A 17427-nucleotide genomic window follows, 5' to 3' on the forward strand; every position below is an offset into this window, starting at 1 on the left:
GGGCCGAAGTGGGGACGGAGCGGGGACGGAGTTCTCCAGGCCGTAACTCCGTATCGGAGATTCAGTGATAGGTGACGGTGTGAGATTGTCGATGATTAGTCTGGGTTTAGAAGACTGATTCCGCAAGGCCAGTCTCGGAGTGAGATGGGGTTGTTTAAAAAGGGCATTACGGGCAGTAAAACAATTGGCCAGGTGATCAGCACAGGACAGCATAGGGACGCGATTCATCACCAAGAAAACTGCTCAACTGAAGCGACATGCATCAGTGAACGACACTTCGTCTTATGCGCAGGGCCCTGGTTGTGACTTCAACGCTCCTTGTTGCCACTGTATCCATACTCATGCTTAATCATGGCATCAATAATCTCATTTCCCTCCTCGATGCTGGCAGGTTCCACTACCGGGCGCTTGTCAGCGATGCTTGAAGGGGGGGTTGCTGCCAGAGCTGGCTGTGCCTGAGCTCGTGGTGGCGGAGCTGTTGGTGCTTTGAATATTCGTCGATTGGCTGGTTTGTTAAGAAGGCATGGTGGCGGACGTAGTAGTTTGGTAGCAAAAGAGAATCAGGTACTGTCCTCGTGTCACCACATAGACGTTAAAGGGTATAACTAATAGCTATTATTATTGTCAGAAAGTCACCACTAGGCCAAAAAGCATGGCGCGCCACTTTAGTTAGTGGTATTTCTCTTATCGCAGCCTATTGCCAATTCAATAGAATTATCTCAGGAGGAATAATATAAGCAATACACATAGGTTAAAGGATAGCCTTGCTTTGCAACAGATCCGCTTCCTATAACTTAACGTATACCCCCGGAGAGAGATTGCTAGTTGGCATATTAGTCTCCTGCCCTCTTGATATGGTCACACATACTTGTAGATTTTTTAGAGGTACTTGCGCCAACTCGGGATGCTAGACGTCATCAAGGCTATGGATGTACTCAGAATCATGATCGAAGGTCCAATCCCGTTCTATATTGTTAATTTGAAACCGGACATTCGGGGGCACACTTAGCGGTTGTTAGCAAGCGAATCAATTTGGAAGCATTATGTCATACAAGGCAGGTTGGATAGGAGAGAGGTCGATGCCTATAACCTTTCAGTTTATCAGCTTAGAGTACGCATAAAGGGAGCGATGTACAAACATCAGCCTCTATATGTTTATCGGCATAGTCTATCGCCCATAATCCTGTGCCGGTACCCAGATCGAGAACGTGGTTGACTTTGGAATCGGGGTCATTTGGTGGCGCAAGACCGAGCTTGTCATCAAAAGTCAGAAGAAATAAATGGTGTTGTAAGTCTTTAATCTTTTAGCTTGGAGGGATTCATCTAACTTTAACAGACAGACCTAGTCTCTCTTGCTCGAGGTCGTCGTTAGGAAGATTGTATTCTGTACCTTTGGGATTATCACAAATAGCTTATGGAAACTCTGAGTACCGAAAAATTACTTCCGTCTTGGTATTTGAAACTGATGGTACGGACCAAACTAAGAGGTAGCCAAAACCAAGCAAATTATCCACGAAGCCATAATCTCAATCGAAAAGTGACGGTAGCTCCTGCTCTTTGTACGTTTCCTGGAGAGGCTTGTCCGGGCCAACTTTGACGCTTATCGCTTTGCGTCTCCCTTCAAGCGTCAATTTTTTCAGCCAACCGGGATTGCGAGTACCGGAGCTGTCGGGAAGCTCCTTCTCCGCTAGCGCTTCCATCTCCAACCACGCCCCACTAACAGATGTAGCCTGCTCTTCGTTCTTTCTCTTCGCGCCATCCTTCGCAGCCTCCTGCGCGAGAAACGCAGATAACGAATCCTGACCGGCCTTAGCAGCAATCTCGATTGCGTTCAATCCATCCAAGTTCTTCTGTCGGCAACTGGCACCAGAGGCAACCAAAACCTTGGCCGCCTGGCCTTCCCCCGCCCATGCGGCTTGCATCAGCGGTGTTGACCCGTGCTTGACCGAGGGAGCATCAACTTTAGCCCCAGCATGCAACAAACCCTGGATTACTTCAATATTCCCAGAGCTCGCAGCTAGCCAAAGTGGAGTAACGCCTAGATTGCCTCCATAACCATCCACGCTGATGTTCGGTTGCTCGAGCAGCAATTTCGTAATTCTCGCCCATCCTCTTGCCGCTGCAACATGCAGAGGTGTCGCTCCCGTTGCTGGAGAAAGGGTGTCACACTGAGCGCCGCGGCGGAACAATGCGGTTGTCAGAGCAAGCGCCATCTCCTCGTCACGTTTTGCGTCTCCCTCGAAAGCACCCAGCGCACGCATCAGAAGTGGAGACACCTCCGAGGCGGACTCATCCCCTCCAAGTTTCTCCGGTAGTCCAACATCATGATGTGCGTTGAGCAGGAGAAGCGCCACGTCGGGGCTTTCGGACAAGGCACGGTGGAACAAAGCCATACTGCAGCCTGTAGCCCCCCGCTGAAGCAGCATCAGAACGATCGGCTCGCTCCCTCGATAAACTGCCACACCCAATGGAGTGATGTCATCGTCCCTCCTCGCGTTTACATCTGCCCCGGCGTTGAGAAGCATGCGCACGACACTCGGGTCGGCAGCCTCAGCTGCGGCATGAAGCGGCATCAGCCCTCGCAATCCCCTGAAGTTGCAATCCGCTCCCCCGCGAATCAGCGCATCGACAGCCTCGGGGTGGTTGTTGAATGTGGCGCGGTGAAGGGCGGTTATATTGTCCTTCCCGATCGCAGCGACATTAGATTTGCGCGCGAGCAGGGAACGAATGATGTCTGCCTTCCCATGAAACGCGGCCACCTGAAGTGGCGTGAATCCTTCGTCGTTACGCGCCTCGATATTTGCGTGCCCGACATCGCACAGCAGCTCGACCATCTCAACAGGCCCCAACTGGCATGCGTCATGCAACGGAGTCCAAAGCTGAGAGTCAACAGGGTCTATCTTGAGATTCTTGTGGTTGAGTAGAAGCTTGACCTTCTCGATGTTGCGCGCATCAACTGCCTTTTTGAGGACAGATTCCCCATCCTCGTCACATTCGTTGACATCCGCGCCAGCATTGAGAATGTCGCCAAACTCTTCGGCGGACCAGTCGTCAAAGAACGCCGCATTCAGGACAGGATGCTTGCGCGCGGCTCGAAGCCTAGCTAAAACCGCGGCGCATGTGAGAAACTCGTCGGCTTGATCCTGCGGAAGAGCTCCAAGGGCGTATAGATCGAGCTTATCGCTCACGGTATCGAAGGTCTCGTTGAGAATTTCCATGAGCTCTTTAGTGCGAGGCTGTGGTGAATTCCATGATGGCACGTCGAGGTTTCCTCCGAAGCTCTACAATCATGTCAATTTTCGTGTTCCATTAGTTTCAATTTCTCAAAGATTTGTTTTCAGCGGAAGGCTTGACCCCTGGTGCAAATGTTCCGGTCACTTACCATACCATTTGAACTTTGCTCCTGGCTACCGTGGGAAAGCTTTTCAAGCTTGGAGCTCAACAGCTCCCAAATGTCCCTCGAGGCTAAATCCTCCATCGACGCCAAGTCTTCTATCGAGAGCAAGTCTTCCATCTTTCTCCAAGTTGGCATGACAAGGCGACTGATGATGTCCATCCTTACCGTGGGATCATCAGGGAGAACGGATAATATTATCCTCTGTGCAGCCGTGGCCGAATGTGGCAATGTTCAAGGCGACTACGGAGTTCTCACGCCACTCTCGTACGACCCCGGTGCTTCTACAATCAGGATATAGTCTGGCCATTGTCGTAGCATGCAACTGGAGGCTTGATCATGCTACTTAACTCGAGACCTCATCATGATTTCATAGAAATAACCTCAGAGAGAAGAAGGGCCAAAGGAGTTACCACCATTGCTACCACTTCACAATCAATACGATTCTTTGATTCGTTCCCAAGATCACAGACCCTTACATCTCCCTGTCATCCAAACAGTCTCAATCTGCGAATTCCAGATTCCAATCATACCTATGATCGAGCACTTCCAGACCTCCCTCTCTGTTCAATCCAGCCCTAAAAAGCGAAGCAGCTGTGACTCCGTCATCTGCTGAACGTCAAATCCGTGATTATCCCGAAGATCATTTTCCAGGTCCTGAGCAAGATGAGACTCCAGGGATAAAGCTAAATCAAATTTCGTGCCCTGTCGACGGAACTCAGATAGTTGTGATGGACGTCCTTCTTCCTCTTTCCCAACCACCAGGTCGAGATACCGGGTAACTGTCAACCACCTAGCCTCAACCAGAAACGAGCGTTGGATATATGCTGGATCTGGCGGCTGTGGGTTGGCCAGCATCCTCCGCATAGGCTGAGAACCACCCGGCGTCTTCGCTCCTCGGACCGCGAGTTCGTCCGGACACTCATCGAGTTCTTCGCTCGACACTGGGGCGTCAACCATTTGCGGTCGGGAGAATAGGGGTGGATTGGTTCCTCCTTGATCATTCTGTGTCGGCTCGTCATTTAAGACCCACTCGTATAGCCGCCTCTGCCTCTCAGTTCGCTGGTATTCCTGAGCTCTGTCCCATGAGGTTCTGAGCCGGTCCGCGAGAAAATTGGCTCTCCTCGACCGCCACAAGTACTCCTTGTACTTCTCACAGTCGCCAAGGCCACGGTGACATTGAGCACGGAGCCTAAAACGAGAGGCTTCTGCATAATACTTCTCTTTGTCGACGTTACAGAATCCTGGCTTCACTGCGAGATCCAGTTCGGTAGCTTCTATCCGGTCGAGAAACTCGAGACATGCGAGCCAATCCTTAGCCTTTTGACTCAACTGATTTTTCACCTTCGTCAGTGGAAATGATCTTGCCGGGGTCGACCAATGTGATTACTACTCACTAGGAAAAGGCAATATAGAGTATGAAGAAGACGGTCAGTGTCACATTTCTCACTGCAACCGAGCATAACTTGCAGTAACGTTGACCTTGCTTTGCCAAACCCCTCCTTGTCATTCTTTTCGAGACATTCCATTCCTTGGGTGCATGCAAGAACGTCTTTCAGTGCGTCAAGTCTCTCGTTCTTGGACATTTCCGGAAAATATTTGGCGGGCTCCCATTGCTTCTGATTGTTAGTACCACCTGCCAATTTGCTTTCGGCTAGAAACTGGGTTTGACTTACCTCCCAGTCGTGGATGGCTTCTTGAGTACGAAGTTGGAGCCAATTCAGTCGAAATCGCAAATCTTGATTCCAGGTTTGCAAGAACAAGAGCCTGGAATGACCAACTTGGAAATTGTTGTCATCTAATGCGTCGTAAACCGGGGCATAGTCCATCACTGCCCAATCAAGATCGGCTGCTCCAATCTCAACTGCTGTCAGACCACTAACAGATCTGATGAAACGCAAAAGCTGAGAGGAAGGGTCTGGTTCTCCGACCAAGCGCAGGCCTTCAAGAAGAAGTATGATGTACGAATTCGCGTGCCGCGCAGTAGTCTTGCTGAGGCTGAAGTAGTGCAATGTAATCCACTGCAGCAGTTGAAGCACAAGACCGCAGTCTTGAAAGCTCATGCTTCGATATCGGCCATGAAGGAGGGCTGTGTTCAAGACGCTGAGGCCCCTGTTGTCTGTCCATGTCAACCCATCAACAAGGCAAGGTAGAGCCTGGAGAGCAAGATCCGTGATCAATTCCTCCTCTTCCAACAGCGGGTCGCTGACCTGGCTGCAGTACACACTCGCCATGATCCAGGGTAGATCAAAAGCTCTCCGGTCGGATGCTAAGAGAGCAGGATTTTGCAGAATGAAGTGTAGTGCGCCAAACTGGGCCAGGTAATGATAAGAATAGGCATCTAGCATTTTCTGTCTGCTAGCCCCACTAGCCCATCTCCGCGCAATATTATGCTGATACAGAGCAATGCTCCGGAATGAGCGTTCAAGCCGAGAAGAAGTGCTTCTGTCACGGAGATAGATGCAGAAAAGCGGATGAAACTGGATTGTCGCAGCAAGTTTGGGGCTGGAGACCTGCGCCGCGCCGTAGATGCAGAGCCTTGCTATCAGGTGTATGGCAGCGTCGTCGATTCTCGTCTCTACGTTTGATCCTGATTCGGTGGCCCATGGGAGGGAGCTGAGATTTCTCCCAATGTGCTCTTGGATGTATCTCCTCGAGCAGCAGACGTGTATGGGAAGGAAGATCGAGAGGAACTCCCCAAACTCATTGAACGCTGCATCGAAACGATCACCAATGCTGGCGAGTGAGGTAGATTTCCAATTCAGATGGGCGGGCGATATCTGAAGCTTCCAGAACGCATCCCTGGCGGACGAGCCACTCGCAAACAAAGGGGGTAGGAGAGCCTGCATTGCGAGAGTGTTGCTGCAGCAGAGTCGAACAATGCGTTGGAGGTATCGAAACTCAAGGCCGGCGCGATATGCTTGCTCTGACCACCCCAGAATCTCCATCGCAACTCCCATCCGACCCGAGATGTCGAGTTCCAGTACTTGGGCGCCGGCTTTGTGTCGATGTCCTTCGGGGGTTGTGTGGTTAGCCCACGATTCTGGAGAAGTGGATGTGATCAGGAGAAAGCTCGCAAAGTCGTCGTCAAAGAAGTCGAGAGCAAAGTCTTTGAGGGCCGCCTCAAGATTGGTTCGGCTCATGGGTGGACTTAAGGTAAGGCAATCCGTATGCTCCAACACAACCAAGTGCCGAGTCTTTCGCAGTAAGTCCATCGTGAGCCCTAACGGTCTGGTGATTCCATTCGCGTCCCAAGTGAACTCAAGCAGCCGGTCACAGACGGCTTGTGCTGTGGGCGTCTCTCCTTTAAGATCGAAGGCAGGAAAGTGTCGAAAGTCGACGCAGAAAATTCGCCTGACGAATTTCGTAATGATCCACCACGGCTTCAAGTGGGACAAGAAGGTAGCCCTGCCTTCGCCGATCAAGGATGTGAGGACGACAACCTTCTGGCGGATAAGCTTGTCCTCCAACGATAATATCTGCTGCTCCCTCCCCAGAGCTGGTCGATTGGCGAAAAGTGTCGCAAGAGCGGTATTTTCCTCCGGAGACCTCTCTTTTTCCGGCACCCTCACATAGAGACTGCCACCCGCTACCTGATAGACCAATGGAACGGCATAATCGTGTAGAAGGACCGGAAAGCCGAATGCCGCATCCCGCTGCTTCGAGGCTTGCATGGCACGTCTGGCGTTGAAAACAGCGGTTCCCATCTCTTGGCCTTCAACGAGAAGGCCTCGATACAGACTGCTCAAGAATATCTTGGCTGCCGCTGGAGTTACCTGATAAGACATGGCAACCACGGCCTCGACAGAGCCCCCCATAAGCATGGTGGCTAGATTTGTCCCAGGGTCCCCGTGGAGAAAGGCACTTTGGCAAGCATTGATGGTCACCAACCGGACTCTGTTCTTGTGAAGCAGATCGGCGATTTCCTCACCAGCCACGGCAAGATCATTGAAGTAGAGACACGCACTACGTTTGATGCAAGTTTCATCAGCCATACTTCCTCAAGAATAACCGGTTCTCGCACCGACGAGATAGCACGTACCGTTTACCAGTTTCCTGATCGATGGCCGCGCCGTGGAGGTCAAAGTGGACCATGTCGTAGGATCCCTGCTCCACGGCGCTTCGAAACGCATCCCAAGTGCCTGGTCTAAGGAGTTGCACGTCCACGAAGCGATTGTCGAGTTGCCTAACGATTGAGAATAGTGGAAGAGACACAACTCGATGTGGTATGTCATCTCTTTTTGTAGACCGAGATGTAACAAACAGGACTGTCAACTTTTCGATGGTCTGGATTTGGAGGTTCGGACAGCTCTTCAAAACTCGGCGAACGTGGACTACCGTACCAGAGCCGATCGAAGGGACGTCTGGTGATTCGAGAATCTCCCATGGAATGCTCCGAAAAAAGCCTCCGCTGCCAGCGTCAGCGGAATCGACGATGTTGAGCTGAATATCAACGTCAGAAAGATCCTTGATTTCACACTCCCGAAAGAAACCAGGCAAGTCGAGCTTCTGTCTCAGGTACTTTCCATGATCTGTGAAGTTATTGAATGCAAGCTCCGCGCGGTGGGACTGGAACGGGTCCTTGACGTAATCCTGGATCGCCCACGATATTTCTTGCTCCAAAGCGCGAGGAAAGACTGGAAGACATCTGGTGGCCGATTGGTGAGAGATCTGCTCTCCAGTGTTGGAGTAGATGTCACATTGAACTTGAACGTGTTGGCGACGAATGTCCTGCGATAATGGCTCCCTTTTGACGAAAACAAGGAACTGCCTTCGCTTCATGGTTGCGGTTCCTGCGTTGGCGGGGTCCATCCTGGAAGTTGAGCTCAGGAAATGACGAGTGAGAGGTAACCTAGAGCGCGGATCGAGAGGGGATGGGTCACCGGTGGGTCTACATTTTTCGGCGTTGAGCCCCAAGGCACCTGCGCGAATGGACACCACGACAGCCACGAAGATGGCCTGACCCATCACCCAACAGTGAATGTGGTCTTGGCGCTAGCGATGCATGTCTCGAAGACAGCAAGCTGAGATCCGGAAACAGGTCACGTCAGCTCACAAATGTATGCTGATAATTACCTGACACACACGCCATACCATGATTGCATTATGTGTCTATGATGATCTGGATCACAAAGGCCAAGGATCGTATCATGAGTAAAAACATGAACACATTGAAATACAAATCGCGGCAACATAGGAGCGGCCTCGCTTCTCAAACTTGCCGCTGTTTTATGGGTGTCTAATTTTACTACTTCTGCATTAGGCCAAAGCAATTTATCAGCAACTCTTTCCATCTTGCGACGATGCCAGCCCGAACATTCCTTGTGTTGGGCCCAAGCGATGTGGTGGAAGGTGAGTATGCGCCTTCTCTGCTGGGACGATTGTGCACCAATCCAGAGGAACCACTGGCGTCTTTCGCCATCAGGAACCCAAAACCGTTTCACACAGAACCACCCTCTGTAACAGATCTCTCGGACGCCTCAACCGTTCTCAATGAAGTTCAAACTGGTTCTGTGGAAACACGTCTTGGTGAAATCTTCCAGTCGCTGCTCACCAGTGGCAACCAAAACGGTTTTGCCATATCAGCCCAAACCATCCGCACATTTAAGCTTATTCAACAGGAGAAGACATTGAAGATGATGTGGGAGGACCCGGAAGCTCGCAAGGAAATCAAGGCTGAGATGGGAAAGTGGCCCGACCGACGCAAGCTCTACATGATCGTTGGCTTCAAGACGTGCATCAACGCTACCGTCACCTATCTCCATCAGAACCAATTGTCAGCCAAGATCAGCGTGTCAATTACCGAAGCCCTTCGTTTATTGACGGCCGCTTCTCTGCCCATTCCTCCTTGGTTGAATGCCATGATCCAGGCGGGGTTCAACACAGAGGAGGCTCTCATTACGACCGGAAAGCTCTATGGGGAGGTAATTTTTGCCATCCGGTATCGCGAAGTGTCAAGACGGAGTAAAATCGTGGAGACGATCCTAAGGGGCGGCCTTGTGATCAGCAGAACCCCTGTGCCGATTCCTGGTGGAAATATGGTGTTTGCACCTAGCGAGAAGTCGGCGGTGGTTGATGGTAAGCAAAGCACAATGTTTTCCATAGATTCCCTGCGGAAACCGGAAACTAATGAGCCTTCAGAACCATTGGATATAGAGAAGTGGGAAGGGTTGAGCGACGACGATATTCTGGAGGATGACGACGACGAGAACAACGACCTATGCATCGTTCCTTACACCGATGAGCCGGCTTTGGAACTCAAGCGCGGAGGGTTCGAGGTTGAACTTTACATTGAGTGATGTTGGGGAGGAGTATTAAGGATGGGCTTTTTGGAGCAAGCACTTCATTGGAAGGGACTTGGAGGAGTGTAATGGCCTTCACAGTTGCACATTATGGATGCCTTGGCAACGGACATTGATTCTTTTGGACTCTTACTGTATGGAAACTCACCGGGTCAAGATTGCCTGTAGGTACGAAAAAGAACATAAGGCAGTAGAACGGCTAGTGGAAGCGAATCAAGGACTAGAAGAGGCAGAAGTATGCCCAGCGAGACTGCCAAGATCCGAGCAGGTCGTTCAATCGCCAGATGTACGTAGCAAGACGGCTCTCGGACTTAGTAGCATACTTTGGTTGCAGAGTACTATTATACACTGGCTTTAAGATAACTATTTTTAAGTAAGTCCTAGGACTTTTTATCACTTATTTCTCTAATAATTTTTATGATAGTATATGAAATTATAAGAATTATAAATAATTATATTAAATTTATGAGATATTAAAAATATATGAAATTTAAATTTTAGTAACGATATATTAAATTAATATAATTTTAACCGCTTGAACTAACCTCGCGCTTAGGCGAGGACTTACCCGTCACGACAGGCAGGAGGAGTGCATACGCCACGCACACGCAGCTACAAAGGGACGCACAAAGTTTTCTTCCCCACGAGGGTTTTCCTTTGTGACTTTAAACAAAGAGGTACTGCAGGTCTAGTTAGATAGGCGAGAGCAGCGTAATATTCATACAATACAATGCAATATACTTTTAATAATAAAAACAATGATCTAAGGCAATGCTTCGGCTGCCATGATTCTAGCGTCTGGAGGGGGGGAGCTCAACGCTTGGGATAAGGACGGAGATTCACTACTGCAATCGGAGTTAAAGAAAGACCAGAAGGAGGTGATTGACGAATTGCTCCACTGCTACGGAGCCCTCGACTATTTGGAAGAGTCCAGATTAGATGGCCTTGAACATGTTGGCCTGGCTCTCAGACGTTGCAAGACGGAATGTCTTGGGACTGTTCTTCTACATGCAACAACCACCATTTCGATGCGAATACATGGCCTTCAGGCCATGATTACTGGCCGCGACTGGAAAGTTGACGATGCGGGGTTGTTTGGCCTTGTCTTGGGGAGCATCCCGGAGCGGCACCTATCGATCCTAGACCTCTACACACTCATCCATCTGTTCCCCACGACGACCACCAGTGATGCCCTTGATCAAGCATGGAAATCTAGACTCCATAATCTGGAGGCGCTAAAAGAGGATCCACGGGCCCTGCACGTTCTGGCCCAGAATGGGGACATAAGCACGATCAGACAACTTCTCGAGGCCGACGCAGATGCTTCCCGCTTGGATGAGGATAACTGGATGCCCTCGGATGTTGCTGACAGATGCGGCCAAACCGCAGCCGGGAACTTGCTAAGAGAACACCTCGCAAGAAACAACGTTGATCTCCACAATAGGCCGTCGTATCGTGTCCCGGAGAGCATCCACGATATTTACAGAGACCCCGACATCAGAATCAAAAACGACAGTGACGACCTGGAATGCTCGCACTGTAAGAACTCCTAGCGGATTGGTGTGTACTGAACTAAGAGTTTGATAGCTATTTCAACTACTCTCACGAACCCGGGACTTCCATCCGCTAAGTTCCGCACCCAAGAATGCATACCGCCAAATGTTACGCACTATTACTTTGAGGCTCGGACCTGGGGTCAGAACAAAACCTGGTACGTATTCATGCTACAAGTCTTCTGCGACTCTAATAAATTTCCAAATGCGCCTGGTTTCGCGGTTAATAACATCACATAGTAAATTCTACATTGGTTTCTGTAGCACTGACATGCCTCGGGGCAGACTCCCAGGTCACTACCCTGGCTCGTGGTCTTAGGAGATCTCCAATACAATCCTGACTACATGGGCCCTCGGAGAGGAGGACTCGAGCAGCCAGACAATTGAGTCTGACGGACAATATTTCAACGTGGGATGTGGATTGAACATGTTGACAAGTGAAGGCTTTGTCACCCTGAATGGGAAACGTCTGAGTTCAGGTAAACACTTTGTCTGACTATCAGTCGTCCAAGCTAATTTGGTCTTAGGAACTGTGTTTGGTGAGCATAAGTTCTCAAAGGGCAAAATTTACCCTTGCGTGGCCTTTTCTACGGACAGGCCCAGAGGCTTAATGGGGGCTCGTGTTATCCTCTCTTCCTCTCAAGAGAGCACATTTCTTTGTACGGGCCCGTACTCCTGATCTCAATTTGTGATTTCTTTTTTCTAGATTGGGCTTCAAGGAAACCGTTTGAGGATGCCTTTTCCTCCCACCCGTTTGTACCGTGGACTATATATCTATTTCCTATTTCCTGCTCGTAATCTTGTATTTTCTTTGCCTAACCATTTGGAGTAAAACCCACGTGCTGCCTTATTCTTGATATTACTGGCGTGACAGGTTACATCACGGGCATAAGACGACCTAGGGGCCGTGAATTATTCTGCCTTGCTGCCTGCGACTAGCGCGCCCCGCTCCATCACAATCCACGGCTTATGATGGGACGAGTACGTTGCGTGAAGACATCGCCACTGACTTGACGGTTGGAATAAAGAGTAACAAGTCCCTTCCCTTGAAGGGAGCTCTAAGACTTGGCATCTCAACATGTCGACCGTGACCTCTCGCTTGGCCTTCGCTACGGTGGTCTCCGAAGTCGAAGGCGCAGATCTCGAGGACACCTACCTCACTCTCGACAGTCGACAGATCCGACTTCTCACTCTTGGACCTGGGAAATACGGCGACGAGATCGTGGGCCATCTCGAAATAGTTGACCTCAAGGACGAGCCCATCTTTGAAGCTCTGTCCTATTGTTGGGGTGACAGAACTGATGTTTGCGAGATCACTGTCGATCAGCACAAGGTTTGCGTTACGAGGAACTTGTATAGAGCGCTTCAGAGACTGAGATATGAGACCATTCCTCGCCAAGTCTGGGCTGACGCCATTTGCATCAATCAAGAAGATGATGTCGAAAAGGCTCACCAGGTTAACTTGATGAGGGATATCTTTACAAGGGCTTCTGGAACCACGCTCTTTATCGGCGACTACCAAGACTATGCAACGCCTTCTATACCATTCAGCACAGAGGTCGAACCAGAATGCCAGGCCGGAGTTGAGAACGCGGTTGCACTTATCCACAAGCTGGCCGAAGACCACCACATCTTCTATCTCGACTTCAACTCTGATGAAAGCTCTCTGCCAGACAAGTCATTCCGAGTCCTGTACAAAGCCACCGAATGCATACGCTCCCTTGTCACCCAGCCTTGGTGGTCCCGTATGTGGACCGTCCAAGAAGCCGTCCTCCCAGCTGATCCAACCGTGCAATACGGGGCCATCAAGCTGAGTTGGATGGCCTTCAGCCAGGCTGTGGATAGCATGTTTGGGCACTTTCAAAAAAGATGCTGCAACATGAAGGTCCGAAACGACTTGGCTGAGGAGCCGCCAATTGTGACCTTTTACAATAAGGTCTCGGCTGTTGATCGTCGAAGGGAAGATCCACTGCCACTGAATATGCTCTTGGGCAGATTCCGTGATCGCAAAGCGACTGATGCCAGAGATATGATTTATGGGGTCCTTGGACTTGCGCACGATGAGGCTACCACGGCAGGAATCGAAGCTGATTATACCATCGAGACGGTGCAGTTGTATGCCCGGATAGCTCTCAAGTTGATACAGCTACATGGCGATCTCCGGCCGTTTATGCAAGTATATCACTTCCAGGGAGATCGTCTTCAGGGACTGCCTTCATGGGTTCCGGATTATTCGCTCGGTGGCGATTGGGAATACTACTCCGTCGCTTTACTGTACGTTCAGGACTTTTGGAAGCCCGTCGACTTGACCCCATTCAAGCCTCCCGCTGGGGACAACCCTTTGGAGCTGCACGTTTCTGGAATTCTCTTTGACGACATCATAGCTGTTGGCGATGCAGTGACACCTTGTCCGAGGAAGCAGATTATGGATGTGTTTGACAAGTGGGTTGACCTCGTTCGATCTCTCGGTTACTGGAGCTCCCGATATCCCACTCAAGAGGGCACATACGAGGACAACATGTGGATGATACTCTGCCGTGGTCTGATTTGGCTTAACTCGCACGACTACCGAATGGCAACCCACGAAGACAGACAGCTTGTGGAGGAGGAAATCCCTACAATCCCAGACGGAAGGCCGGTCAACATTGACCTACAGCTGCTGTACTTTCAGCGGTTCTTCATCACGCGCAAAGGCTATATGGGCCTGGCATCTCCGGATATTCAAGTCGGAGACACGGTCCATGTTTTGGTTGGCGGAAATACTCCATTCATTATGAGAAAGCCTGGACAGGGCGTCAGCGACCAGAGCAACCATTTCTCTCTCGTCTCTGCGGCCTTTGTCCATGGAATCATGCAGGGTGGTCTGTTGCCCAAAGAGGAAGAGCTGGAGTCATTCACGCTTGTTTAGCGCCTTTCTTCAGACACTCTGTCGAATAGCACTGGAGTACTGAGGCTCGAGCGGTATACAATACACGAGAAATACTGCAGTAAGTCCCTGGAGCCGGGTTGGATATATCCTCGACAGCCGGCTCTGGGGCTACAGAGATCATTGTCAATCTAAATTCTGGCACATATGGGCAATTCTTCTGAGTAGCTTGGTTCCATTATCTTGCCCTTAGGATTCCCACTGCTTCATGAGGGTGTTCTCTTCAATCTCCTTGGCAAAGTTGACCAGGTGGGTCGAGTGACACCAGGGCTTGATCTCCTCCTCCTTCCGAATCGTGCCAGAGAAGAAAGTGCACCACTTCAGTCTGGGATGCGCTTCATTGATCTTGGCTCGAGTAGACTCATGAAGCATCTTTCCAAAATCCTTGATGTGAGGATGATATCCCGTGTTGTCGTATGTTGTCGCGAGCTGGATAAGCTGCCCAAAGTATGTAATGGTTCCGTCGACCCCCATGTCTTCATGGCGGATGATGGCTTCAGAGGTTGCCTCGGCTTGATCTTTGGTAGCTCCAATGTCGTTCAGGATGTGGAGAGCTTTGATGCCGCCATAAATGTCAAACGACATGCGGGTCGCAGTGAGATTCTCCTCGGCGGTGCCGATATCATGCAAGAGGCATGTGAGAGCCCAGCTAGAGGGGTTCACGACAGTATACCGTTTAGGGAACTGCTGCTTCGTGATGGCCATTCCTATATCTGATATTAGTCATGTGAAGATAAGACTGAGTGTTGGATATGTACCGATGTAGTAAACTCGCATCGAGTGGTTAAACGTCTCGGAGTGAATTCGAGCCTTGACATAGTCGACCGTCTTTGCAACGATCGGATCATCCGATGGAAACTTGATGTCTTTGATTGATAAGGGACCGGGTTCATTGATGTAAGGCTTGTCGCCGAAAATAGCTCCTGCATCAGCAGGGGTGCTGGTCCAGCCGTTGGCACCGACTTCATCTTGAGACATTGTGACGATTAAGATGCGGGATTACTGAGTTCTGTGGAGGTAGGAAGAGGGAATCAATATGATATGAAGAAGAGTCAAAGTTTTATTTATAGCAGAAGGAAAGATCAGTCAAATCTCCGCATGGTGGCACACATATCAGCAATTCCTGACATAATGCACTATCCACGTTCACAACACAGAGAGCTGATGTACCCCGGAGGAGATCTCAAATTCTCATAGTGATTGACCATTGCCGAACTCAACCGGCCGCCGGGGATTGGCCGCCGGCTTGATGTGTCCTTGTCAAGTTAAAGAATACCTCTTCTCCAATGGTTGAGAGCGGAGAGCCTAGTCTCTTGCCGAAAATACACTCGGTGAAGATTTGTCATCGAGATAAGCTTTGGCGTGGCATGTCATAGCTCGCCCTTATCCTGCGCCCTAGTGTCAAGAGCATGTAAGTATGCGGGAACAAGGAGGTTTTGTAAGTAGTAACCGAGGATAAAAGATGAAGTTGGGATACACGCTAGGGCATGAAAAAAAGCGTATGTGATATCGTTCTAATCGATCCGTACTAGTTGCAGGAAGCGCAGCTAAGCGGATGGGTTGAAGAGCAGATGTGTGACATGCTGACTTGGCTAGCTGATGATTATTATCTACCTGAGTGCATAACCAGTAAACTGAGCTAAGAAAAATGTCAAAATACTAGATCTGAGCTCAGGTTTGTAGTATAGCAGTTTCCTCTACTTGAAGTTTATTAGAATGTAGGATAGCAAGGTGATTTAAGGAAGCGTTTAGTAGTGATACCCCTAGAAGGAAAGTCTTCTAAAACATTAACTAGCGCGAGATTTCCTACTAACAACTAGAACCAGACAAGACTGGGATGATACCAGAGTATTTTGGTGTCGATGCTGTTAAGCAAAACTCCATAACTACTGTAGTAATCTGTGCCGTCGGCGTTGTGCCCTCTCGACCCGTCAAAGGAGCCACGGGAGATTACATTAGCCGCTTGAAAGAGCCAAAGAGCATTCAGAGCACCAATGAATCCAAAGTGAGGAAATGAGTGATCTCGTGGTGTACTCATCGAGATGCTACTCTGCTCGCTGGATGTAACCTTCACGGTGACCCGAGCTTGATCAGGTGGCCAAGCCGGCCGAAAGGAAAAGCAGCTGAGTCAAGGACAGTGCCTAACAAAGCTCCGTAAAAATAAAGTTTCTATCATGTTGAACAGTATTGGCTAGAAGTGGAAAACTCTACGGAGGACGATGAGAGTGACCAAACAAGGAAACTGCCAAGTTCATCATGAGGTGTCTTGGGTGGCGATGGGTAATACGTATGGAATGAGGATGACCCCACCCTGAATGCTTCCCCCGCACTCGATGAGTTGCATCAGGTTAAAATGGAATCGAACAAGGCACTTTGAACTGCCGGCTCCTCGATGACTCGGCTGTTGGCCACGACTGAATGGATTGATGCGGATGCCACTCTACCCCTGCAGGCTTGATGTTTCTATTTAGCCGGGGCTTACTGTTGGCCATGGTTATTTGCTAAAAAAGACGACGGTCAAGCCAATCGAAGAGGCGCGGCGTGTGCCTGTGACCACCGCCGTGAAGCCATTCGCAGCTCTCCCTGATCCACTTAAAAAGATGCTACCTTACACACATACCAGTCGTTTCCTCAATAATCTCGAGGATTCCAATTGCGTGATAGTAAGATTTTTCAGCGCAAGAAAAGAAATACCTGTCCTTGAAACATCTTGGCTCGCAAACCCGAGATCCTCCGATAGAGGTGTTTCATGACGCGCTCTGGCTCCATCTGATCTTTGACATGTTTCTCCGACTGCAACTTGAAAATTTCTATTTCGGATGTATACACGTGATCGATTCCAGGAACATGTATCAGCTTGATGGATCAGGATTCCAGGGAGGTTATTCCCGCCTTGCTGTTGGTCGCTCATATTTCACCGCCAAACATCCCCAGAGCCTCAAGTTACCCCACGAATGAGCTTCAAACAAGCATTTAAACATGCTACAGCACCCACAAGAAGCTCCTGAAGAATTTCTCCAGTGGATAAATTTACCAATCCCGTTTCACAATGAATGGCTGAGATGCAACCCAGCAAGCGCCCACCTTGTGGAGAAGTCCTGTTTCATACAAATAGAGCCAAGATCTCGCCTCGCGTCATCGAATCTACGGAAAATCGGGTCATGTTCCCGTTTCCTGGGGCCACGGGATCTGTTCGAAACGTGGGCATATGACTTGAGGCTCGGAAGATGCACCCGTAGTCCGCGAAGACAT

General features: G+C 49.9%; 4 protein-coding genes and 1 pseudogene across 5 annotated transcripts, besides 1 other annotated feature; 2 read left to right on the top strand and 3 right to left on the bottom strand.

The window, feature by feature from the left end:
- Positions 1-1661: 1661 nt before the first annotated feature.
- NCS57_01291100 lies at positions 1662-3532 on the bottom strand (annotated as a pseudogene). Its single transcript has 2 exons — positions 3383-3532; positions 1662-3281 (listed from the first exon to the last, which is right to left on the bottom strand).
- Positions 1662-3532: a sequence feature.
- Positions 3533-3961: 429 nt separating this feature from the next.
- On the bottom strand, positions 3962-8176 carry NCS57_01291200 (CHAT domain-containing protein; the record flags this gene model as incomplete). Its single annotated transcript, XM_053062568.1, has 5 exons — positions 3962-4726; positions 4792-5010; positions 5071-7360; positions 7437-7580; positions 7644-8176. 5 exons carry the CDS (start codon positions 8174-8176, stop codon positions 3962-3964), a joined length of 3951 nt encoding a protein of 1316 aa, XP_052907463.1.
- A 521-nt stretch (positions 8177-8697) lies between these two features.
- On the top strand, positions 8698-9693 carry NCS57_01291300 (uncharacterized protein; the record flags this gene model as incomplete). Its single annotated transcript, XM_053062569.1, has 2 exons — positions 8698-9472; positions 9536-9693. The coding sequence occupies 2 exons, from the start codon at positions 8698-8700 to the stop codon at positions 9691-9693; spliced, it is 933 nt and encodes a 310-aa protein (XP_052907464.1).
- Positions 9694-12327: 2634 nt separating this feature from the next.
- Positions 12328-14157, top strand: NCS57_01291400 (HET domain-containing protein; the record flags this gene model as incomplete). Its single annotated transcript, XM_053062570.1, has 1 exon — positions 12328-14157. One exon carries the CDS (start codon positions 12328-12330, stop codon positions 14155-14157), a length of 1830 nt encoding a protein of 609 aa, XP_052907465.1.
- Positions 14158-14364: 207 nt separating this feature from the next.
- NCS57_01291500 (HD domain-containing protein) lies at positions 14365-15153 on the bottom strand (the record flags this gene model as incomplete). The annotated part of the gene is made up of 2 exons (XM_053062571.1): positions 14365-14882; positions 14934-15153. The coding sequence occupies 2 exons, from the start codon at positions 15151-15153 to the stop codon at positions 14365-14367; spliced, it is 738 nt and encodes a 245-aa protein (XP_052907466.1).
- Between the last annotated feature and the right edge of the window lie 2274 nt (positions 15154-17427).

The sequence above is a fragment of the Fusarium keratoplasticum genome, chromosome 11 (assembly GCF_025433545.1).
Source record: "Fusarium keratoplasticum isolate Fu6.1 chromosome 11, whole genome shotgun sequence".
Classification (NCBI taxonomy): domain Eukaryota; kingdom Fungi; phylum Ascomycota; class Sordariomycetes; order Hypocreales; family Nectriaceae; genus Fusarium; species Fusarium keratoplasticum.